Here is a 26424-nt window from a genome sequence, read left to right as displayed (position 1 = left end):
TTTATTAAACTTCAAAGTTACATTTTTGTGCATGGCAGTCAACACGGAATGTTGCCTTTTAGTAAAACAAATAAATCCCTTTTCACTCTTGAAGTTTTTGTTCATTATTATTTTGCACTTTACACCTTAAAGCAACATTGCAAATGTCATATTGAAACCTTTCCTCTTCTCCCCTTCTTTTGCATCAAAAAGCACCTTGTGGAAGAAGCTATTGCTCGAACGTATAGACAAGTAGCATCACCGCCCTCTGCATCCGGTCATTTGGCAAGAGTCAGGAAACCAAGCAATTTAATCTTCATAGTAATGAAGCAAACCATATTTAATAATGTGATAGTTTTTACACTCTGGTACATCTTTGGGATGTCCACATGCTTTGATTTTGGGATCAAACACAGTTTTACTTGGACATCGGAAATTATACACTTTAAAAGTTCCATCACCTAGAGGTACGCAGTTGTAGAAGACTTGGCAGTCTTTAGGATCAGCGACCATACCTGCAGCAGTACACAAGTTTTGTAATCCATCTTCTCCAGGAGTTGTAGCGGGTATAGGAGTAGTGGTTGAAGTACTACCTGTTGTGGACTTTGTCCAAGGAGTTAAAGTTGTACTTGGACGGGATATTGAAGGAGTAGTAATCGGTCCAGTAGTTGAGGTTATGTTCGTTCCTACTATAGGAGATGGTGGAGGAACAGGTCGACCACCAGATCCTGCAAAAGCTCTGTTGATTGCTGTAAGCAGAGGATATTTATGGCCATGGCATGTTCCCTGGAAGTCATCGGTTTCGATAGACCATACCATACCTCCACCCATTCCCATGGATTTCGCATAATTCACCTAAAAAGGAAAATGTTCATGATTTTATAAAATGTTTAGTTAATGAATTGAAAATCTGATTGAATGGGATTGAAAAATTATGTGTCAAACTCGAGTAATCTCCTACAAAATATTAGGAAAGGATAAAAAAGCACAAGGGTTGTCATTGCAGCTATTTTCAGATGGTAGACATTAAGTGAGCTTTCATAATTCACATGCCCTTTGGTTAGAAAGACCTGGATTCTAATTCCGTTTAGGGCCTGAGAAACTTACTTCGTTCGGAACTTTTTAAATGAAGTTGAGCTATCCAGATACAGTGTTAACCAGGTTTTCCCTACAAGATATTCTAGTTTTCTATTTGCAAAACAGTTACATGAGTCCATTGAATACGCATCTACAAACATAACAGTCACTCTTAGGGAACATGACGTAACAGAGGAATGGCAAACTGTTTGCATCGAAAATATACCAGAATTCGTCCCTAAACAGGAGACTCAATCCTCTTGGATGGAAGAGACCAGGAAGAAAGAAGAAGCATAAAAAAGCGTTTAAGGATGTAAGATAATAACATGGCATTCCACACCTTCGGGAGAAGATAGTGTGGAGAACTCTCCCAAGATATATCTTCAGAATATTAAGTAATAAATGCATTATGTCGGAATGCTTGATTCAAGTTTTTCAAACGTGACTGGTGCATATTTACACCGATCTTTTGTATTCATTCTTCAGATTTTTGTTCTCCTCAGAGCGTTTAGTTCTTCCTAAAAATGAAGTCTCGCCTGAATGACTATGGTGAATAATCAAAGTAAACTTAGATGCAATAGACTTAATTTAAGATTTTAAAATATCTTGAAATACCGTCTCGATAAAACTAACCTGATGAAGTTTTTGTATATATGTAACTGAACAATCCAAGTAAACGCTATCTAATAATTAGCAGCCTTTAAAAAATAAAGACTTAAAATCATAACATTTAGTAAAGGCATCGATAGATAGACCCAGCAGCTAATTTCAAACACACACACACACATGATAGAATACAATAAGGAGAATCAACTTTTGCTTTGCGTATGATTTTTTATGAAAACAATCTTGCTATATGTGAAATCTAGAATCTATACCAGACCATCTTTACATCAAAATAGAGGTATGTTAAGTTGAAAGAAACAATAATTTGGGTTAGTTTTTAGGATTATTGTTACTTACCTTCAAAGTGATACTCTCTATTGTGTCATATCCAACCCATTGGCGATCGCGGTAGGCATAAGGGGCCATATAGTAGGGATCCCAGACAACTGTCCACCTCTCTCTTTGTTGATACTCACAAATCTAACAGATTGAAGAACAGTTATGCATGTGAAGATATAATTTTTAATTTATTTACGATATTAGAAATATCATTTCGAGAGAGAAGGCCACGTTAATATACCCAATAAAGAATCGAATTAATATTTGGAAATAATTTAATAATTACATTTAATAATGAATGTGATTAAAACAAAAAGGTTTGTAAATAATAATAATAATAATAATAATAATAATTACTTACCTCATTATATCCAAGTGAACCTGGTTCCCTTGTATATGGTCCGGCCTGTCCTCTTTGAGGTGCATTTGCTCCAATATAATTCTCTTCGGCTTTTTGCAATGTGAATGATCTTCCATAAAGTCCCATTCCTAATATTAACTTCTCTTTTGGAGCACCCTTTGAGATCCAATAGTTTACAGAAAAATTCTGAAATACAGAAAAAGATGTAAGGCTAAGCGAACTTTTAATTGTTCAAACTACATGTTGTAAATCAGAGCAGATGAATTTTTGTTTAAATGTGGCATATAAAGCCATTTAGTTTTCCTCCCTAGATTAATGTTTTCATGGGGTTTTATTTGCGGTTTTATGCAAAAGCTCATAAATGAATTTATTATTGCTTTAAATTTAGAATAAAGTACAATTATTTTTTAACATTTAATTAATTTTAAAAAGCCTAATGATTAGTCTATTGATTTTCATAATGAATTAAGCAAAAAAAAATGTTGGTTTGCTTTATCTGAAGACATTCATCTTTGTGTTGATTACCCACACTCGAATCCACTACGCAGTTTCTTGTTTACCATTATCCGTATCAGTTCATTGGAAAACTTAGAGAAATCGTTCAGGTCGATAGTTAATGTCTGAATAACATCAATCTAATTTTGAATTTTCTTTGGTTTCTGTCTTGAAAGATGGTCTGAGTCCTTTTTAAACACAATAGATGTAGAACGATAATGTCTGGTGATTGATAGCCAAGGATTTCGACAAATAATTTGTGTCTCGCCTCCAAATGTCCACATCCTTAAAGATATGATTGAAGTCAATCATTATTTACTGATAAAGATTACATAAACCGTTTAATAAAATTTGAAAAACTGGTGTACTTAGTTCTGCTGTATGATTTAGCAATTCTTTGATTGGATATATCAGCACTATTTTGCATTATAGTAACTCGAACTTGTTTTGGATAATACCATAATTTCAGAAGTTTTGATATGTATGGTAGATACAAACTACATCCTTTTATAATCTGATATTGATTAGATGGACAGATCCTGATGTTATTGTCGTTTTCGCAACAACAAATTCCAGTTTATTTTCTACAGTAAAGGTTTCAATGACTTGCCTGGCGAATATAATTTTTATTTCCATTTTCGTTCGTATCGGTGAGATGGTTACGTTTTAAAAGAACTTTGGATGCTTCTAATTTTTCTACCGACCTGTACTATTTTGTATAGCAAACTACAACACCTTTGTCAATTTTTTTTCAGATTTCGTTTTTCTGTATTTTAGCCATTTGCTGACATTAATAAATGAAGGTAGATCATGTTCAATTCTATGTACTTGGGTGGTCTCTGTAGAGATACGAAATCCTACAACTGGAAATCTTTAATTTTTTTTTTTTTTTCACAAATCGCTCTCTCATACGATTAACTTCCAGACACATCATCGACGATATCTGCTATAAAGTTTGCCAGTTTTCTTCGTAGTACTTTTATTTTCTCTATTAGAACTTTCTTATTTTTATCTCCAATAGAATTGGCAAAAAAAGACCTTCTGTGTAAGGATGTGTGTTCGTGTTTTTTAAAAATGCAAGCATGAATGTTTTTGCCAAAATTCAAAACTTATACATAACAAGACAATAAGTCATAGCGTGTTATCTTTTCTAAACACAGAATTTTTTTTCTAAATTAAGTTGCTTACTATTATATAAAAATAAAGGTTTGCAATGTAAATTTCTCTATAATTATTTATGATACTATATAATTCAAAATTACATTAATTTTAATATCTCGATTATAGCTTGAGAAGGTTTTATATAAATTTTATTATATAACTATGTAGATAAAGGCGACAAATGATAACTAAAGCAATGAATTATTCTATAAATCATTTTAATAGCTTTGTCGCAGTTATCCTTTTATTCCACTTCGCATTGATTAAAGTATTAGGATAAATGCAAAATGAGTTGCAGCAAAACTAAATCAATTAGCTCTAGCATTCAATGAAAAAAAAAAAAGTCTTAAACTTACCACATTAAGAAGCTTGTTTTCGTCTGATTCATCTGGTCTGCTATAAAGGGGAGCATTATGACCGGTCACAGTCTCCCATCCTCCATGGTAATCATAGCACATGACATTGATGAAATCCATATACCTGTAGATATAAATGAGTAAATTATTTCACGTAAAACGCAATGCAGTGTATTTTTAAAACTATCTGTACAATGAAATTTAATAAAATAAAATGAGGTAAGGAAAACTTTCCGCATTGAATAACCGCTCATAAAATAAAATAAAAAACTATCACGGACTTATCACGAACATCACCTTCCTCCTTATCTCAAAGATGCTCAGTGACATGAGACCGGGCATCTGAGGATGTAAGCAAGCATCTGAGGATGGAGTAGGCATCTGAGGATGGGAGCATCAACAAACTTAGACTGCAACATTCCGCCATTGATACCATATTATCACTCTCCTGGTAACGAGGGACTTAATTATTAAATTAGTTGTTAGTAATTAAATTAATAATTATTAACAAATAATTATTTCTCATTTTCCCGTTTTTATACAAAATCTAACTATTATTACAGTAGTGCAAATTATAAAGAAAACATTTTATCTTATCTAGGTATATTTTGAACTTTTTTGTGCTACCCTAATTTCTATTTAATTTGCCAACATTGGCTCACTTACCTAGACATAGCAGGAATGTCGTAAGCAGGATCAATTGTATGTTTTCCTGCAGACACTGCACCAGTTATCATTAACCCATACTTGTCGAATTCTGTTTTCATTTCCTGCAAAAAAAAAGCGATAAATAATTTTAATCAAATGCAAAGAAAAGAGCATTTATTTTAACAAGAATTGAATTTTCTACACAGATTGAAAGACACATTCATTTACGTAATGTCTTTTATCATTAGGGATCCTAAAACATTCAGTTAAGTAACATGTTTACTAAATGCTAATAATCAATCTACTTAGCACTTTTTAAACGTTACCCTATTATTAAATAAATATTAGAAAATCTTCCACAGTAAACAAATTATTTATATAATATTGTGCGAACAGCACGTGTTTGTCGAATTCATTGCATGTATGTTTTATATAAACTCTAAAAGAACACGGACAAAGACAAAGCGACGAAATGTGTGTATCTAGAAATGGGTTTTTCTCAGATGACGCGATGAACCATGCAAGAGATTCATATTATTATTATAAATTGATGCAACATGTCTTGAAAGGTGGAAATGTGCTCACGACAAACACGCATTATTGAGGCCATGAAATTTAGATTTTTCTGAAATAGTGCTAATTATACAACGGGAACTATTTTAATAACAGCAAGATTTAATCAGTGATTTAACTTCAACCGTTAATGAATATACTTACCATTAGTAAAGACACAAAGTTCTGCTTGTCATGTGGCTCTCCCCCACGTGAAGCTGGATATTCCCAATCCAAATCGAGACCATCGAAATCATACTTTCTGAGAAATTCTGCACAGCTATCAACGAAAATTTTTCGTGTTTCCCTAGAAGATGCCATTTTGGAATATTTAACAGATCCTTCGTTCCAACCTCCTATAGCTAATAGAGTTTTCAAAGTGGGGTTGAGTTTTTTGAGACCTGTGAAACGCTTGAATGCACCTGAAAAGGAAAAAATATATATCTTGTGCAATGCTTAAAACATGAATAATAATAAAAAAAACATTCCATATAATTGTTATTCTGTATGCAAGAATATTCTTTAATTTTTATTTATTGAGAAGAATACACATATTAAATATTAAATAAATGAATATTAACTATTGTGTATTATAGAGATAAAATAGAAAGATACATTTAAAAGAAAAAACTATTGAACTCTAACGAAATCTTCTTTATTACACCACTCCAAAAAATAAATATAATTATTTGATAATGCAATCCTAAAAATATCGTTTTGCTTAAAAATATCGTTTTGCAGCGATTGATTGCAAAAATTAAGATAGCGGCTCGTGTGATAGTGTTTCGTGTCGTGTATGTATTTTTGATGGTGAATTGTGAATTTGACTGATGACTGATATGTTTTTAGATATTTATGCTTATTCATTAATAATATCAGTTAATTACTACAGTATAGAAAATAAACAGGCACTTTATTTATATTTATTTTCTATACTGGTTTATCGAGGTAAGTCTATTGAATTTACAAGGGCGATACGCTAGGCCTACTGCCGCTAGTATCGCCATTGTTGTATTTTATATCGCCACATCTTATTGCTGGTAGACACCTTAGTGTGTCTACGGGATTTGCTAGTGGACCCTCAAAAGTCCACAGGATAAGCTGTCTACGGGATTTGCTAGTAGACTCTCAGTCTACAGGATTACCTGGGAAACTGTTAGTTTCTCTCAAGCCAAACTATGGAGTCTCCATATGACGAGCTTGATTTTAAACAGCTTTTGGCTGTCTTTAAACATGTAGGAGGCCTACTACAAAGAAAATAGCCAGGTAAGGTGGCAATCCACCAGGTTGAGGAGGAGAAACAGAGGACTGCCAATCCCCTGACCCTCTCCCCTGCACTTCTCAAGATAACATTAGAGAGATTATGTCACCGATTAATGATCAGACCCTAGTGGACTCAGATAACTCATTAGATTATCAGGTTGTCAGCAGGAAAAAACGTAAGAAGGATTCTCCAGCAACACAGCCTGAAATAGTCCTTCAACCCCTGGAAAAAACAACTCCAATGGAGTTAACAGCACAACCTGACGTAAGAATAGAGACCGACTCCAGGGCACAACCTAAAGAGAGGATCCCACCTATAATCTTGAGAACCAAAGAAAAATGGTCATCAATAACAACCAAGATGAAGAACGTAAACATCAAATTTACATCAGCAAAGAGCACAGATGAAGGAATCCGATTCAACCTGAAGGTATTTCGGACTACCGCCAACTCACCAGATTGCTGGATGATCTCAATGCTCCTTATCACACATATCAGCTTAAAAGCGAAAAGAACTTAAAAGTAGTAATTAGAGGGCTGGCTGAGACCATACCAGCCGAAGAAATAGCTACTGACCTCAAATCACAAGGCCTAGAGCCGATTAAAATTTCACGGATGTACCGATCGGACAAGCGCCCTATGCCTCTGATCCTGGTTGAGATCAGTAAAGAGCATAAAGAAATTTACGATCTTAAAGTAGTTTGCAGTTTGGTCATCAAGATTGAGCCTCTCAGAAAAAAGGCTTCAGCTGGTCAATGCCATTGCTGCCAAAAGTATGGACATGCGCAAAAGCTATGCAAAGCAGAATTCAAATGTGTCAAATGCGGCAACAACCACCCTTCACACACTTGCGTCAAGCCACGAACCACACCTGCTAAGTGTGCAAACTGTGGCGGCCCACACCCAGCAAATTACAAGGGATGCTCACTTTATCCACTCAACCTGCAGAAAACTAGAGAGGTTCTACCCCTGCCTAATCAGAAGAGAATTACACCAGAAAGCAAAACGCGGGTTGTTACTCCTGAAAAGACATATGCTTCTACCGTCTATACTAATAATAAACCGGCATCTTGCAACCAAGCCACTGCAGCAATCCTAGCTGCCACACTAGGAGAGATGTTGACAACCTTTAGCAAAACAAATCCCAGTCAGGCTAACACCAATAAATTCCTCAAAAGCACACAAGTCATCTTCTCTATGATAAATGGATAACACGGTCAATTTAAATAATTCACTACAGATTGCTTATTAAAAACAACCTCCTAGAACTAAAAGAATTTACTGAAAGATACAAGATAGACATCCTTCTGGTCAATGAGACGCACCTTAGACCTTGTGACAACCCCAAAATAAAGTACTACACACTACTAAGATCAGATAGACTTAATGCCAGAGGGGGCGGAACTGCTATATTTGTTAAAATAGCATTAGATACAATGAGATCAAGAAATCAGCAACCATAAACCTGGAAGAAACAGGAATTGAAATACAAACAAAAAACACAGGCAGCTTAAAACTATATTCAGTCTACAACCCTCCAGGCAAATCACTTCTAGCCTCAGACCTCTCCCAACTCCTTGACACAAACGAAGCAACAATAGTGGCAGGAGATCTCAACGCAAAACACCCTGCGTGGAATAGTAGAAACACCAATAACAACGGGAAGAGCCTACACAAATTTGCTATGTCAAGAAACATCACCATAGCAGGTCCTGTTGAACCAACTCACTATGGACCAATGGGCAGGCCTGGTGTGCTAGATATCGCCATTTACAGGAACACCCCATATCAATTCAAGTTGCAAGTTATTAATGATCTTAGCTCCGACCACAATCCAGTTCTGCTTAGCCTTGGCGGAGAAGCAGTAACCATCCCCGAACAATCCTACATAAATCTCAAGAAGCTCAACTTAATTCTCAGCAACACCACAGGCCCTGTTCCAACTATCTCCTCACCCAAAGAAATAGACATAGCGATCAATAAACTAGAAAGAACAATCCAATCTGGCCTTACAACAGCCTCCACCGTCACCGTTCCAACCCAAACTAACCTGCTCCCTGAAGAGATTCTAAAACTTATCCGAAGCAAAAACAAAATTAGGCGACGGTACCATTCAACACTATCACCCCAGGATAAAAAAGAGCTTAACAGAGCAATAAACCTAGTCCGATATGCAATCAAAGACCATAAAAATCAGCAATGGGAGAGAAAACTAAGCTCCTTAAGCATTGAAGATAACTCGCTATGGAAGATGACTAAAGCCCTTCGCAGCGATCACCTCAACATAAAACCAATACATGGAGAAAAAGGTATAGTCTACCGAGACGATGAAAAAGCTGAAGCTTTTGCAGACTCATTGGAGCTGCAATTTCAACCAAGCTACACTCATGCGGACTTGCGCTTCATTGAAAAAATCCACACCCATGACAACTCAAACTACACTACACCAAATGAAATACACCAAATTATCAAGAACCTCAATAACAGAAAAGCACCAGGTCCTGATCAGATTTCAAACAAAATTATTAAAGTACTTCCTCATAAAACAATAATGCATCTTGTGGCAATCATTAATGCTATGCTAAGACTCAATTATTTTCCCACTCGATGGAAGCAGGCAGATGTAATCCTTGTACACAAACCAGGGAAAGCACCCCAGTTCCCCCAGAATTACAGACCTATCAGCCTCTTGTCGAGCCTGGGGAAAATAGCAGAAAAAGTAATTCTTAAACGCCTCCAAACTGAAACAGAGAATCTAGGTGTACTCCCAAAAGAACAATTTGGATTTAAAACAGGACATAGTACAACCCAACAAATCCACAGACTCATAGAATACATCACTATTGGATACAACTGGAGACAGCATACAGGTGCAATCTTCCTAGATGTGGCAAAGGCCTTAGATAAAGGGTGGCACAAAGGCCTCATCCACAAACTAATTACTGCAAAATACTCACTAAACCTCATTCAAATCATAGACTCTTACCTAAAAGACCGAAAATTTCAAGTGAAACTTCGTGGACTCAGATCAACTACAAGAAGAATCACAGCAGGTGTCCCACAAGGCTCCCTGTTATCACCACTACTCTTTAACATTTTTATATCTGATGTCCCAAGTACGACATCAACCATCATGGCATTTTATGCAGACGACATGGCAATACTCACCAGATCGCTCAAACCATACCTGGCCACCCAAAGATTACAGACTGCAGCTAAAAATCTTGAAAATGGTTTCGATTACGGAGAATAGATGTTAATGCAGATAAAAGTACGGCCATACTATTTACAAGGAAGAAAGCAGACCATCATGGAACAATCACGATGTTCAACACTGTTATCCCATGGCAAACAGAAGTAAAATACCTGGGAATCATACTAGATAACCGTCTCAGTTTCAACTCCCACATCTCTCATGCTTGCAATAAAGCAAATTCAACAATAGCTCAGCTCTACCCTCTACTCAACCGCAGAAGCAAAGTCAGTCCAGAAAACAAATTAAGAATATACAAAACAATCATCAGACCTATACTGTCTTATGGTTCCCCGGCGTGGAGTCACACCTCTCCTAGCAACATCAAACGATTGCAATTAATCCAAACCAAATGCCTCCGAATGATCTTTGATGCCCCATGGTTTGTAAGAAACACCATTCTCCATCAAGATGGAAACCTGCAAGACATACCTACATTTCTCCTCCAGATAGCAACCAAGTACTTTACTCAAGCATCACTCCATCCCAACCTACTCATTCGTGAGTCATCCAATTATGATGAAAATGACAGATGGAAACATAAACGCCCAAAGGCGGCCCTGATCACAGATTGAAACCTTTCAACACGGCCCTAATAAGGGCGAGCCAAGTGCTCAAAAATTTCTCCATTAAACAGAGAATTTCAGAGCGATGTAGGGAGTAAAGTCCACGGGACTGACATCCATCAAGCCACAGAAGATAAAAGATAAAAAAAGATCGTTTTGCAGCAAACATTTTATTGTGGTTGCGATATTTTTTTTAATAGCTTCCTTTCTGTGTGTGACGTCATCGTATAAGAGTCATAATGTAGTGTTTCATGTTTTGTAGAAAGCTCTGTGGATTAGGAAACTTTGGTTTTGTAGTTTAGCTGCTAGATTAACTAGCTGAGACGTGTTTAAAGTCATTAAATTGCGGATTATAGTGTATTCAAGAACATCAGCGAAGGTAAGTGGACTCTAATTGCAACGAGAGCGATTCGTTAGGCCTAACAGCCGTTAGAATCGCCATTGTTAGCGTATCTATTTCAGATCCATTTACTTGCGTTTATACGCAAACTGTCAGTGATGAATGTGTTAGATTTGGATGCCCTCACAGATTCGCTGGATGAAGAGCCAGCGCTCATACTTGTAAATAAACTTCAAAGGAAATTTAAGCTCAAATGGCCATCAAACTTGATAGATCCTGATATCATTATAGACTCTCTAGATAAAGGACTGGCTTTCAGCTTCGTAAAGAAACTCCTTAAGAAGTTCGAGCTTGAATGGCCCGGCTTCCTGAATCTTCACTCTTTACCAGAAACTGATGAAGATCAAAATGAAGACGTTCCTCAAATGGAGGAAAAACTAAGTCCAATTATCTCTGACTCTACTCATTCAGATCAAGAAGAGAGGCACGCGCGTAAAAAACGTAAAACTCTCGCCTCGGAGTCAGTAAATGAAAATGGCATGGATGAAGATGCCCCCAACACAGATTCCTCTGCCTCCACCAATGAAAAGGTGCCTCCAGTCATTCTTAGGGAAAAGCAGAAATGGACAGCCTTAAGAACCACCATGGCCAACCTGCAGATAAATTACTCCACTGCCAAGAACACAGAGGAGGGCATCAAAATTCAGCCCACTACAGTGTCTGACTACAGAAATCTAACCAAGGAGTTGGACACAAGAGGTATATAATATCATACCTTCACACTTACCTCGGAGAAAAATTTTAAAGTGGTACTCCGAGGAGTATCTGAAGACATTGAAACAGCTGAAATAGCTGCTGACCTCAACATGCAAGATCTGCCTCCCATCAAAGTCAGTAGAATGTACAGATCTAACAAGACCCCTATGCCTCTAGTATTGGTGGAAATACACAACATCTATAAAGATATTTATAACTTGAAGACAATCTGTGGGCTTAAGGTCTCACCAGAGCCACTTAGGAAGAGGGCCTCTTCTGGGCAGTTCCATAGATGCCAAAAATTTGGTCATGCCCAGAAGTTGTGCAAAGCTCAATACAGATGTCTGAAATGTGGTGACACCCACCCCACATATACCTGCTCCAAGCCAAAAATCACCCCGGCTAAGTGTGCTAATTGTGGTGGCCCCCACCCTGCAAATTACAGAGGGTGCATTTGCCACCCAAAAAACAGACAAACTGAGTTAATCAGTCAGTCTACTTCACTGACAGAAACGAAAGCCCCAGAAGCTCAAGTTCATCAGGCTCCTATTAGCTTGAACAAGATGACAGGTGTTCACCCACCATCAACTGAGCCCCCTAAGAAAATAAATCTTCAACACCAAACAAGAACATATGCTGATGTGGCTCGCCCCAAAAAAGCAATCCATGACCAGAATATGACAAATCCACATTCAAATATAACAGCCATCATCACCTCTTCTCTTGTAAATATGTTACAGGATTTCAGTAACGCAAATCCATCACTGAGCACTACAAAAAGTTTCTTTCAGTAAACGCAGTTCATTTTATCTGCACTCTCCAATGCATAGGAAAAAATTTACCCAGATTCTCTAATGATTATCTCATGGAATGCCAACGGCCTTAAAAATAAAATACTAGAAGTGCAGGAATTCAATGACAGATATAATCCGGATATATTATTAATTAATGAGACTCATCTAAGACCTGCTGACAATCCTAAATTCAAAGGATATCAACTCTACAGGAATGACAGACTGGATTACAGAGGTGGTGGCACAGCCATTCTCATTAAAAATCACATCAATCATCATTCTGTAGCCATTCCTACAACCACCAATCTCGAACTTACAGGTATCAATGTCATCACAAACTCTATCGGAAACATAAAAATATATTCTGCTTATAACCCACCATCAAAAACATTGCTGACCACAGATCTGGATGCTATCCTCGGCATTAAACTGCCGGTTATTATTGCCGGAGATTTTAATGCAAAACATCACGCCTGGAGCAGTAGGTCTATAAATAGGAATGGCCGCATCCTCTTTAACTACACAAGCTCAAATTGCGCAACTGTGGCTGGTCCCTCAGTGCCAACTCACCACAGTCCTACTGGCTCATCCGACGTCTTGGATATAGCTGTCCTTCAGAATGTCAACCTACAGTACTCCCTGGAATCATTGAATGAGTTATCATCAGACCACAATCCTATTCTGCTCCACTGCGCGGGCGAATGGGGAAGATCCCTCTGATAACCCAGTTATCAGAGGGATCTTCCCCATTCGCCTCATACCTTCATTCCCTGGGAAAAACTATCCAAAATGCTTCCAAACTACATTGATCCCATCCCTCATATTAATTCCAAGGAAGAAATTGATTCTGCAGTCAATAAACTTACTGATCAAATCAACACAGCCATAGCATCTATCACCTCAAATTCAGTTGCCTTCAAGCCTAAACGACTACCAGATGACATAATGAACTTAATCAGGGAGAAAAATAAAGCAAGAAAAAGATACCACAACACCAGAGCACCCCCAAGACAAGAAATATCTCAACAAAATGAACAGTGCAGTGAGAGATGCACTTAAAGTCCATAAAAACAAACTATGGGAAGATAAATTAGCCTCCATATCACCTGGTGATCAATCCGTTTGAAAGTTCCTGAGAAACATCAAAAACAGAAACAAATCTCTTTCTCCTCTCAAATCTGACCTGAACATTGTTTACACAGATGCAGAAAAAGCTGAAACTATAGCTAAAAATTTAGAAAAACAGTGTAGCCCTTCATACAATAATCTAAATTTCAATCATATTTACAAAGTCCACCGCCACGTCAGACACGTGTTAAAACGGCCTGATACCTGTACCAGCCAACTCACACCTACTTCCCCAGCTGAAATTTATGACATTATAAAGAATTTAAAGAATAAAAAAGCTCCAGGACCTGACGGTATCTCCAACAAAGTTATTAAACTGCTACCCCGAAAGGCCATCGTATATCTCACAACAATAATAAATGCTATGTTCAGGTTTAAGTACTTCCCCTCTGCATGGAAGTTGGCAGACGTAGTTCCTATTTACAAACCATGGAAAGGATCCTCAGCAGCCTCAAAGTTATCGTCCCATAAGTGTGATATCTAATTTGGGCAAAATAGCAGAAAAAGCTATCCTTTCCAGAATTCAACTTTCAGTAAAAAAATTAAACATCCTTCCTTCAGAACAGTTTGGTTTTCGCCAATTTCACAGTACCACCCAACAAATTCATAGACTAATAGAATTCATTATCACAAGTTATAATTGGCATCAATACACCGGAGCAGTTTTTCTTGATTTAGAAAAGGCGTTCGACAAATTATGGCACTTTGGACTGCTATACAAGTTGATTTTGGCTGGCATTCCATTAGATCTAGTCCAAATCATAAAGTCATTTCTTAGTGACAGACGAATGCAAATCAAACTAAATGATATATTATCTACCCAGCGACGCATCTTGGAAGGAGTTCCTCAAGGGTCCCTTCTGGCACCGATACTTTTCGCGATTTACATGGCGGACATTCCGCACAATCCAATGTCATCCATTATTACCCTATACGCAGACGACACAGCTATACTAGCCAGATCTATTAAACCGCACCTTGTCACCAAGAAACTGCAAGAAAACCTGCAGAGATTAGAGCACTGGTTCTCGGAATGGAGACTGCAAGTAAACCCTCAGAAGAATATCGCCATGCTCTTCACTAAAAACACAATATCTCCCAAAGATGACATCTTTCTATTTAATACCAAGATTCCCTGGAAACCAGAAGCTAAATATTTGGGTGTACTGCTGGACAGAAAACTAACTTTCAGTTCACATATAAAAGCCTCATGTTCGAAAGCATCAAGAGTCATTGCACAGCTTTACCCTCTTATGAATAGGAATAGCAAGCTGGATACCAAAATAAAACTGCTCCTTTATCAATTGATGATTCGACCCATTATTACTTATGCTTCCCCAGCCTGGAGCCACACCTCAAGTACAAATATCCTCAAACTACAGAAAGTGCAAAACAAATGTCTCCGCATGATCTTGAACGCACCATGGTATGTCAGAAATGTCCAACTCCACTGGGATACAAATATCCCCTACATCTACTCTTTCCTGCAGTCTTCAGCAGTAAAGTTCTTCTCAGTATCCTCTTCACATCCAAATGAATTAGTGCAACAAGCAGCCAATTACAATGAAACAGACTTCTCAAAATACAGGAGACCGAAGGCCATCCTACTTCCAAATGAAGATCTCTAAATCACACTCACTCAGGCAGAGCATTTAGCTCATAAACTTTTCCTCACACAGCAATCCTTATCAGATAGCAGGGATTAAAAAGGCATTTTGCTTCACCCTTATAGTCAGCAACGTCTTGCGTCTTGCGCGTCGTTTTGCAGCTTTTTCATGCATTTGTTTTTGTGACGGTGATAATTAAAATATTATCTGCTGACTTATCAGTTTGTTCCACAGCTCCTCAAGTTCTTTGATCTTTGAGATCTACGTAGCTGTTATTTTATTATAACTTAGACCTTGTAGAGGTTTCTAAGTTATTTAAATCTCAGCCCATTTAGAGTAGTAGCTTTAATTTCTCCACTTTGTGAGGTAATATTGCGATTGAAATTAAATGAAACATGAAATCAGTGTGCAGTAGCCGATATTTCTTTGTCATTCATTATTTCTATTAATCTGGTTTAGGCACATTTCGCAGTGTTTTAAAAAATGATTTCTACTGTCCCGTTTCGTATACTACTACATAAGGTTAACAGATATAGCTCTAAAGTTGGATGTGCATTTTATATAATATCATCGACACCTTGAGAAAGTATTGCGAATCATGGGATGACATTTTAGTGATATGTCCATTCTTGACAGTGATGAAAGACGGAATCACCTAAAATCAATTATAGACAACATTATTAGCCGATGGAAATATGAAGGTGTAGCCTTAGCCAAGAAATAACGCCAGGAAAAAAAAAGTGTTCTCAGAAGAGTAATATGGAAATCGCAGCCATTCAGGTTGAAAACGATCGACTTTGAGAATGCAATAAATTCACAAGGATTCTCAAGTCAGTAGTAGGATACTAGTTCTAATCAGAACGATAGAAAGAACTCCGTACAGTCTAAGCGAGGATAGCAAGTATAAGAAAAACAAGAATCATAGGAACCAGTGCAGACTACACTGGAGTAAAAGATTGTGACTACTCCACAGATCCTTAAAAATCCATGAAGATATGCGAGTGTAAGTATGATGCATTCCTGGAGAATGTCTTATGTTCAGGTTCATCATTCCATCTGTGAAGCCTGCTGACACAGGTATAATAGTCCTGTGTTAGACTCAGTGGCATGCCAGGGCCAAGATAGTGTGTTCTTCTAGCCGTTTGCCTGTTTTGTAGGAAGAAAAAACCTTGCAACATCAAGCTCTTTCTCCTGTTATAAATTCTGATCTTTGGTTGTAGAGCCAAGAAGGACGAACATCAACTAATATGTAACACTTATGGGTAAAGCAATGCTTCGTAAAGTGTTGCAGGTTTTATGAAGAAGAACCATGTCTCTTTCAACATGACAATTCACCATCACAATATAAGTGCTATTGCAACATATGGAAAAACTTGCCGACATGTATCGAGAGCTTCAGTTTCAATTGGACAGAATCCCTCAGAACAAACCAACGCATCAGATATGTTCACACCAGTGCATCTAACAACGATGCTTGAACTCACGGTCCAGAGGGAAGAATCGCATAAAATACCTGAGCCGTATTAAAACAAACGTGGAGACTGGATTTATAAGGACCCAATGTGTAATCAAAACAAAAGAATGGTTCAATTTAGATTTTTATAAAATATAATTCTCTGTCATTGCTAAATACCGTAGGTAAGTATAAACTAAATTATGAAAAAAAAAAAAAAAAAAAAAAAAACTAGTCACATACTAAACGCTCATCTTACATCCAGTTCCAGATCGGAACCTCCGTGAATGCTTGGATCTGACTATGCTTTATCAAGATAGGAGTATTCCATAAAAAAAGGCTCTGGTACTGACTATATTTATGTTGAAATGTTTCGCTTCCAAGTTCCGTAAGTTCCAGATTTAGATAACAAAACACCGTCATCCTTTAGTGCGTAATGGAATCCTTTCTATTGATGTCTGAAAATTCTTTATCCCAGATCATTCATAAATGAAATGCAAAGGCGATTTCAAACGTTTGTGAAGATTTCATTGCGCTTGCGTAGCCATTATTCGGTTTCTGAAAAGATATAAATGCGGTTTGTACACTGATCAGCAATATTCTTTTTTTTTTTTACTCCGCAAGAACAGCAATGCCTTTTGATTGGAATCACTTACGTTTCCAGTATACGATGCAAAGAACGTTTATAAGGCAATACAACTTGGAAATAGGTTAGTTCATTTCAATACGGATGCGGCAGAACTTCTACTGTCGTATCCTCAAGTTTTCATCCTATAAAATAGGCAAAGCATACAAACGAATACGAGCAATTAACAGACATCAGACTTTTATTACACTTACTTGGTGTTCTTAAATTCCCTTGTTTTCCATTTTGCCACTAATACTATACAAATCACAGTGGATTTCATTTGAAATAATCTTTGGTTAGTGGTTTCACACGACGAAATCAAAAGCTTCGTAAATGGAAGCCTGATTTTTTTTTTTGGCTAGATGGGTGAAGCAAGAATGCTTTTCATATTCCCGTTATCTTTAGAAGAAAATGTATGGATGGGGTAATATAGCGCTATAAGCTCTGATCATGGCAGGAGGATAACAGCAATAGCCGAGACTCATTTAAAACTTAAAACTTCATTGGCTACAGCACTGCCATCCATTACCCTCCCTGGGTACCCGTTTTGGTCGCCTCGTACGACATGCATGGGCTGGTATGTAAGTAAAGTCTTCTCTAAAAATTAAGACAATCACCCGGACCACTCTCTACGAGTGGCCGAAAGATCGTCCAACTCAGCGTTGGTTCCATTCAGTGACGGCGCCGCCCATCACCGAGCAGAACCGCTCAAATTCCAGGAAAAAGCATCCACCGACAAGGTCCCTCACTGGCCACGCTGGAGAATACCCTCTCCATAGACTCAAAATGCTCTCTCAGGGCCATCCCCCGCCCCCCCCCCGAAATCTAATCTGGAAGAAACCTAAGAGAGCGAAACTCTGTGTCCCATTTTAGTCGCCTCTTACAACATGCATGGGCTACAGTGGGATTTTAAAGTAAAGCCATCTCTAAAAATTAAGACGACCCCCCCCCCGGACCACTCCCTACGAGTAGCCGAAAGACCGTCCAACCCAGCGTTGGTTCCACTCAGTGACGGGCACCCATCCCCCGCCACTGAGCAGAACCACTTATATTCTAGGGAAAAGCGTCCACTGACAAGGGCCACGCCGGAGAACACCTTCCCAGAGACTCAAAATGCTCTCTCAGGACAAATCTCACGAAATCTTAGCCCCCCCCCGGGAGAAAAATTCCGGAAGAAACCTAAGAGAGCGAAACTCTCGAAACTGAGTCCATTTTAGTCGCCTCTTACGACATGCATGGGTTGCAGCAGAGCTATTCTTATCCTGGCCACCACACGTGCAATAAGCCTGAAATAAACAGTCGTCCTTGCATATTATAAATATTTTATAAAAATAATATGGTTTATGCGATTTATGTAATATTTCTTTAGAAAAACTTCTTTATTTAAGAAAATTTTTAAAAATTTGAGAACAATATTAATATTAAAAATAATTTTATACTTACTAATTATTTTTATGATGAATAAAGTTTTACAATTACATTTTTGGTACTTTGACAAAGATATCCAGGCGCACTGCTACAGCTTTGAAAGCATTATTATCATATATGTATTGTAATCGCTTGGTAGAGTTTATACAGTAACATAACAGGTTGACATTTCGGAAATAGCGGTATGTAAACTGAAACCCCCACTTGCATGTCTATTTTTTATAAATTGATCAATAAATATATAAGTATTTCATTATCTTTTATTATATTTTTATAATTGATGTGTCATTTATTCAGAGAAGTATTCGAAGGAATTTTATGTATACTTTGAAAATTACAAATTATTTTATAATTTTAGTGTCTAAATTTCGCTGATGCTGATTGACCAATTTAACAGCATTACTCACCTTTTCCATAATTTTCTTCTAGGTCATTATACGGATCCAAACTTCTAATTCTGTTATCGTAGCCCAATCCCGCAAAGCCATATATTAGATGAGTACATATATGAGGATCAATGTTTTCCACAGGATATCTTCCATTATCGGGTCTGTAAACTGCCCAGCTTCCATAATAGCATACTACTTTATAGTTGTGCATAGCTTCAAATGATAAAAATTATATTAGTACACAGGTACTTTATTAAAAAATATAACAAAAATATTCACGAATACCTAGAATGATATAAACAGACAAATTTCCAGTATTCAACAAATTTATTATTATTATTTTAATTTCTTTTAAATTATAACGATAAAATTAAAAGAAAACAAATAGTTTGTGCTGTACGCAATTGACTATATTCGACCATTCTGATGGTGTAATTTTTTTTTACATGGAAACTAAATGAAAGCTCAGTGATTATTTAACAAGTATACAATGATGTATACTTGTTAAATCTTAATGCCGCTAAATACTGGCTAAATTCTAATCGCATGTTTAAATTCTAAATATTTGTTTATGAAAATAAAATAAAATAAAACTAGACACAAACCCAGTAACTGCATGAAACAAAATTAATATTACAAGTGTTTGAGATTTCAGTTATTATAAAATAACTGACAAATAAATGCACTTCAAATATTTATCAAATGATAACTGATTATTAAAATATTTTCTTTATATATATATATATATATATATATATATATATATATATATATATATATATATATATATATATATATATATATATATATATATATATATATATATATATATATATATATATATATATATATATATATATATATATATATTATATATATATATATTATTATTATTATTATTATTATTATAAAGAGAGAGAAAAAGAGGATATTACTTTAAACTTTTCTTAATAATTTGTATAAAGTTTCTTACACCTTTTTTAGTTTTACAGTCGTTTTTTTATAATAAATAACTTCAAATGATTTAAGTTTATGTAATTATGTATTTAGATTCATAGTAATTATGAATTTAAAATTTGAATATTTATAAAACATCCTAACTATCGTTGAAGGAAATTTTATCTTTTTCTTTTGTCACATTTAAAAGAAATGAGTTCTGCTTTTCTAAGTATGGTGATATTATGAATATGTTTAAATAGTACGGGAAATAAGAGATTTTTTTTTATAAAATATCGTGTTGTATTAAGTGAGAAGAAATAACAAAAATTTTCGACGATATTAATAGAAATCACAAAAATTAAAATTAGAATTGCCATGTATTTTTCTAGTCATATTCTCAGAAACTGTGGGTATCCAATATTCCTGATGTATAAAACCAGTTCAACAATATCCAGCACGTATTACTTTTGTAGGGAAGCTGAACATAGGCAGGTCTTCAAATTAGATTGTTATTACAATCTTTTGCAGCAAATTCACTCATTATTCTATTATTCAATCATCTTGAAAGATCCTTTTCAACTAAGGAAAACGAAGAAGTTGCACTTAATGAAGCTATAACCCATTACACTTTCTCTAATATTGTTCAAATTATCTCTCAGTTCACCACATTTTAACGTTTTATATCTCCACAAACGTCCCCTGTTTTCTACAGAAAAAGAAACTTCGCTTGGCTCACTAGCTGAGGACTAACATCAGCAAGTGTAAATGCCTACAACTACATCATAAAGCCTTCCTAACTTCTATCCGGGAAATAATCCTTGGGTGCAGAAAAGGAGACAAATTTACAATTTCCACCATTATTTTCTTGAAACAAAATAATAACTTCCGGTCGTGTGGTTAGCGTATCCACTCTCCAGCCGAAAGGCTGCGGGTTCGAATCCTGCCATGGGCATGGATGTTTGTGATTATCTGTGAAAATAATCTGTGAAAATTATCTGTGAAAATAAAATAGTGATGATGGTTGTCGATAGATGGCGTTGGTGTAGATGATGAAGGTAGTTGCGGTTGGTGGATTGGTGGAGACGGAGAGTTGTAGAGTAGGTGTCCTCCCTCGATGAGTCTATGGACTCCCTGGAGGTGTCACGTAACAATGACAATAATAATATCTTGGTCTAGTCCATAGAGTAGAAAGAATCCAGAACTGCTGGGTTCACTAAAATGGAAAGAAACCCCAACCAGTGTAGGACTTCTAGGATGAAACTCCTGGAAGTCCTTTTAGTTTCTTAGAGCTATTTCCTGAAATTCTCCCAACACATCAGGAAGTTTATCTTCTCTTTCCCGTCTTCTCCCTTAAAACGATACTGAAATTGGCAGGCTACAATCTATCAACCAGCTGTAACCAGTTGACCATCTGAACCTAGGATCAGTCCTAAATCGAGGACAAGACACACCCTGTAGTAGAAGTGTAGATAATGACAGTTCTCAAGAAACATGATAGCAAGCAGAAAAGAAAGCAATTATAAAATTGGTGGGTGAAAATTCAGTACCACGGGATAAAAAAAGGCATTGGTAAACAATTGAAATTTGGATCTGGCATTCAAATAAAGGCGTTGTAAGTGGTTCTCTAGCAAGGATTTTACAGTCAGGTTTTCAACAGAAATTAAGGCAGGCACGATTTTTAACAAGGATGACTGTGTTAAAAAATCATTGAAAAACAACTAGTAAAATAATTTGGATTCAAACCGAATATATGTGAAGAATAGACTTTTATTTTACGACAAATCGTCGAGAAATCATGAAAATATAATGATCTCAGTAAGCTTTATTGACTTTGAGAAAAAAAAGCATCAGGTTACATCTCAAAGTCAAACTCTATCTGAATAGAACTCTAAATCGGTACCGTGTAAACGGAACTTTACGTGGAGCGACTGATAGTTGATATTAGTTATAAAGCAGTTAACTGAATAATGCAAAATATAATAGACTGGTATTAAATCAAATGGATGGTGTGATGTCACTAGGTACCTGCTTTTCATTATTATTTGCAATCTATAGTGATCTGTCTATTAATGAACAGCCCATTTGTTTTCTACCCACTGCACGGTAAAGGCCTCTCTCATTGAGGGAGGTTTGGGTCTACTACTACTTCCCGGTGACCCAGTCCATATTGGGAGAATGTATCTATACTTGGGTGAATGAATGTATGAAGGTGGAAGACAATCACAAACATCCATGCCTACGCGGGATTCGAACCCGCAGCCTCTTGGCTGGAGAGCGGATACGCTGACTAGTCGACCAAATAATAGAGATCAAAATCAAAACACTTAACTGACGTTATTCATTTCAAGAATGTATAAGCATAGCTAATTTAAGATGGTATGGTCTCACTTAACATAAAGAAAGATGGAAAATAGCAGAACAGATGATTGGTGCCAGGATGGCAGAAAATAGAGCTCAGAACAAGACAAAATATATTAAAGATACCAAGCAATTTTATAAGCTAGTTTTTAATCCATTTTCCCAAATAAGCAAACAGACAAGTAAGTCAAGTTTGCGCCTGCACGTAGTGAGGGGCTTACTCCACTTTACCACGAGTTGCCACAATTCTGAGGCAACTCGTGGTAAAGTGGAGTAAGCTCTGATCACTTTCCTTAATATTTTCCCCTAATGCAAAGCACATCCCCCTTGTGGAGATGTATAATGTTATGCATTAAAGGCAAGGGCCACTACCTAGACCGGTTTGGACCTTTATTGAGGTCTCATCAGTGAGAGCCCGACTACTCTCATCCCGAGATTTTTATTTAATAAGGTCAAAGCACCTTGTGCCAACTTGTTTAGGTAAAATTTATAAGCTCTGCATTACTTCAACCTTGGCATAAATAAAGGTCGAAACCGGTATGGGTAGTGGCCCTTGCCTTTAATGCATAGCATCATACATCTCTGTAAGGGGGATGTGCTTTGCATTAGGGGAAAATACTAAGGAAAGCGATCAGAGCTTACTCCACCGTTACCACGAGTTCCCTCAGACTTGCACTACGTGCAGGCGCAAACTTGACTTACTTCTCTGTTTGCTTACTTGGGAAAAAGGATTAAAACCTAGCTTATAAAATCGCTTGGTGTCTTTAACATAGTATATACCCAAGGTAAAAAACTTTCTACATCTTACTCTCATCAAGTCAAAATATAGTTCTTTTGGACTGCTGGAGTTAGGAGGCGTTCGAAGATCGAAATGTAAGAGATCAAATTAACAATGAATTTTTGTACTATAATAATATCTTTTGTATCCTTGGGATATAAAGTACAAATGAAAATGGGATTTTTATTTTTATTTTTAGTTTCTTTAATTATACTTCTTCCTCTTATTTTACATGGAACAGGCAGTAATCTTATTTGATTACTGATCTTATTAAACTGATCTTATTTGTATAGTTTCTGAATAAGGAACTATAGCTTGGGGGATCTTCTCCCTACAGCACTCGCTTCTCAAATGCCTGAATGACCCTGAATTCATATGACTTAGCCGTCTCGTCTACCAGTTTCCTATTTGTTATTCAGTCGTACATTGCGCTACGGTCAGTAAATTTTCATGTTGTTGACCTAATTTCCTTTTCACAAAACAATATTGACGTTCTTAGTTGGACAACTTCATATGGTTAACTAGTGTCAATAATGACCAGCATTTGGTCCATAATTCAAAACCTTCCTATTTCTAAGCGCATTCCTGAGCGCATGACAATAGGCTTTGCCCACACTCATTTCTAGCCATTGACGGACATTCAGATGGCAAGGTAACAGAGTTATTTGCCAATCTGATAAATTAAAAGACCAAGCATGGGCACTCACATTACTCCAGCAACATATTTAATATTTAGGTGGATATTTAATATCCTCATTATATTTTACTAAATCGAAGCTTTTCAGTTTTTTTAATTGCTTATTCAGCAGTGAATTTCTTCACCCACTTCGCAATTCAATTCAATTGTAGTAAAAAACATATACAGTATATCATTTATCATAGGTCACTAATCATCACTCCTATATTACTGACTAACGTACATTGAACACGGTCTTCTTTTCATGTAGTTGTATCAAATTAGAAAAAAGGTGTAGTTTTTAAAAACCATCAATTTTATTATACTTTCAAAATAAAAGAAACAATAGTTAAAAATAAATTCTTTTTTTTTTCGATTTTATAAATAAAATATTCATAATATTAAGAAATACAAGCCTGGTTGAACAGTGGATAGCATCTTCAGCCAACAAGCCGTGGGTTCGAATTCAACTATGGATATGAAAGTTTGTGCATTTCATTTCGTGGTAACACATTGTGTTAGGGTTATCGACCACGAAATGGTGGCACTTCCCTGCCGTCTTTTCAGTGAAAAGACAGCGGAGAAGTGCTGCTTAAAATTTAGGAATAATCTTGGGCTAGGCTATCTGTGATTGGCTACAAGTGAAGACTGAACTGTCCACTCAATCTCCAAAAGTTAGACAGGACTAAAACGACCTCGCCTACTCCCTATAAGGGAATAAAAGGCGTTACCGGATTTTTCAGCGGATATATAGCAAGGGACAACAGCATTTTCTTCAATAAAAATCCATCGTTAATTTCGTTCTAGTATAATACATTCATTACGCGAAATATGCCCTACCATGAGTATAATACTGGGAGTTCATAATTGGAGTAGAGAATGATTTCTGAATCATGCTCAGAACAAGCAAGCAGACAGCGGCTGTTAATGTAACGAAGAGATCCATGTTGGTTCACTGAAAAAACAAAAACAAAAGTATTTATAAGAAATAATGCAGATAAAACCTAATAGATATATAAATAACTAACTCTAGAGTAAGATAATGAAATAGAAATTAAAGAATAATTTTAAAATGTAATAATTTATATTATTAAAAAGATTAAAAATCACTTGTATTCAAAAAACAAAAAATAAAATTAAAAAATAAATAAATAAAACATCAACCCAGGATTCGGAATTCATAATAAGACGGCTGGCTTGAGATAATCCATTCAATTAATCACTCAAATAAATAAGAACTCATTTCACATAAAATATTTAGGAGGAGAATTAATTTGGTGATATAATTTTAGTTAAGATTTAACAAATGTTGCAAACATTTTGAAAAATTTAAATGTAACAAATGAAATTTTACTAAATGCAATATGTTAAATACTTGCTATTAATCCCATCAAAATGAGTTGCAGAATTTGTGTGTCTAAAGCGGTGTATTGTCGAAATTTAAAAATAGAATATAAAATGTTGGAATTTTATATCTATTTATTTATTTTTATTTTTTACATTTTATACGTTTTGTACCCCAAACTGTTACGGCACTGTCATATATTACTAGTAGTGATCTCTTTCGTATGAAAGACCTGGGCTCCATTCCGTCCAAGACGTAAGGACTTTATCTGGTCTCTTTCGACTGAAGGTGAGTAAGCCGGTCGCATACGGAGGTAAAGGTTTTTATCACCTGAAAACTCGGGTTTTTCGTTTTGTTCCCCACAAAAGGCAACTGGCCCCGTGAACACACGCATCTGAAAGACATACGACACATCGGGAGGCACAGTGCTAACCACCTTATCCTCGAGGCTGTCGTTATTTCAAATCGTAATAGGCCATATGATTAATACGAACGTAACAAGCCATCTGGCCCAATATACGTATTAGGAGGAGAGAGAGACAGCTCTCTCTCTCTCTCTCTCTCTCTCTCTCTCTCTCTCTCTCTCTCTCTCTCTCTCTCTCTCCCTCCTTAAAAGCCTTGATTCCTTGATAATTTTATTATTATTACGTGATATTCCATTCTCACAGAAATCATTATATGGTTGGCTACCACCCAGGTGATCACTTTATGATCACTCTCACCAGCTGGAGGGAGATTTGACACCCCAGTTATAATAACATACTCTAATGAGATATGATCAAATTCTAAGACTCATACTGCCTGATGTAGCTATCTCTCAAAATATCAAGAAACTCTTTCTCTTTGCACGAGGATGCCATCTCTTCATTTCAATCTATATTACAATAATTAAAATCACCAACAATGATCACTTTTTATTTGCCAGGCTAATTTGACTATATATATTTTCTTCTTACTACCTTCCGCATTACCAGGTCGATAGCAGCACTCAACTAAATATTTTATCCTCTCCGTCTCTACCTCACACCATGCTACTGCAAAGCTACTGCCACTATTTGTACCTTTAACTCCTCTGCTACCAGCAATGCGCTTCTCTTTCCTTTCTGCCCTGTCTGTGTATAAGAAAAATATCCTCTCCTTCTTATCCAT

General features: G+C 36.4%; 1 protein-coding gene across 1 annotated transcript; it reads right to left on the bottom strand.

The window, feature by feature from the left end:
• Positions 1-288: 288 nt before the first annotated feature.
• LOC150105823 (chitinase-3-like protein 1) lies at positions 289-26424 on the bottom strand. The gene is made up of 8 exons (XM_090394572.1): positions 26235-26424; positions 19198-19392; positions 5740-5996; positions 5041-5144; positions 4375-4498; positions 2363-2548; positions 2020-2142; positions 289-834 (listed from the first exon to the last, which is right to left on the bottom strand). Exons 1-8 carry the CDS (start codon positions 26422-26424, stop codon positions 289-291), a joined length of 1725 nt encoding a protein of 574 aa, XP_090250698.1.

Source organism: Typopeltis vanoorti, chromosome 6 (assembly GCF_054136105.1).
Source record: "Typopeltis vanoorti isolate ZY-2024b chromosome 6, IOZ_Tvanoo_1.0, whole genome shotgun sequence".
Classification (NCBI taxonomy): domain Eukaryota; kingdom Metazoa; phylum Arthropoda; class Arachnida; order Uropygi; family Thelyphonidae; genus Typopeltis; species Typopeltis vanoorti.
This window is presented reverse-complemented; position numbering and strand designations above follow the sequence as displayed.

Coding starts and splice junctions, on each gene's coding strand:
- LOC150105823 (XM_090394572.1), bottom strand. CDS start 26,424: ATGGATAAGAAGGAGAGGATATTTTTCTTATACACAGACAGGGCAGAA. Junction 5,997..19,197: donor AGAAGAAAATTATGGAAAAG/GTGAGTAATGCT, acceptor TTTCCTTTTCAG/GTGCATTCAAGCGTTTCACA. Junction 835..2,019: donor TAGAGAGTATCACTTTGAAG/GTAAGTAACAAT, acceptor TTTCCTTTTTAG/GTGAATTATGCGAAATCCAT.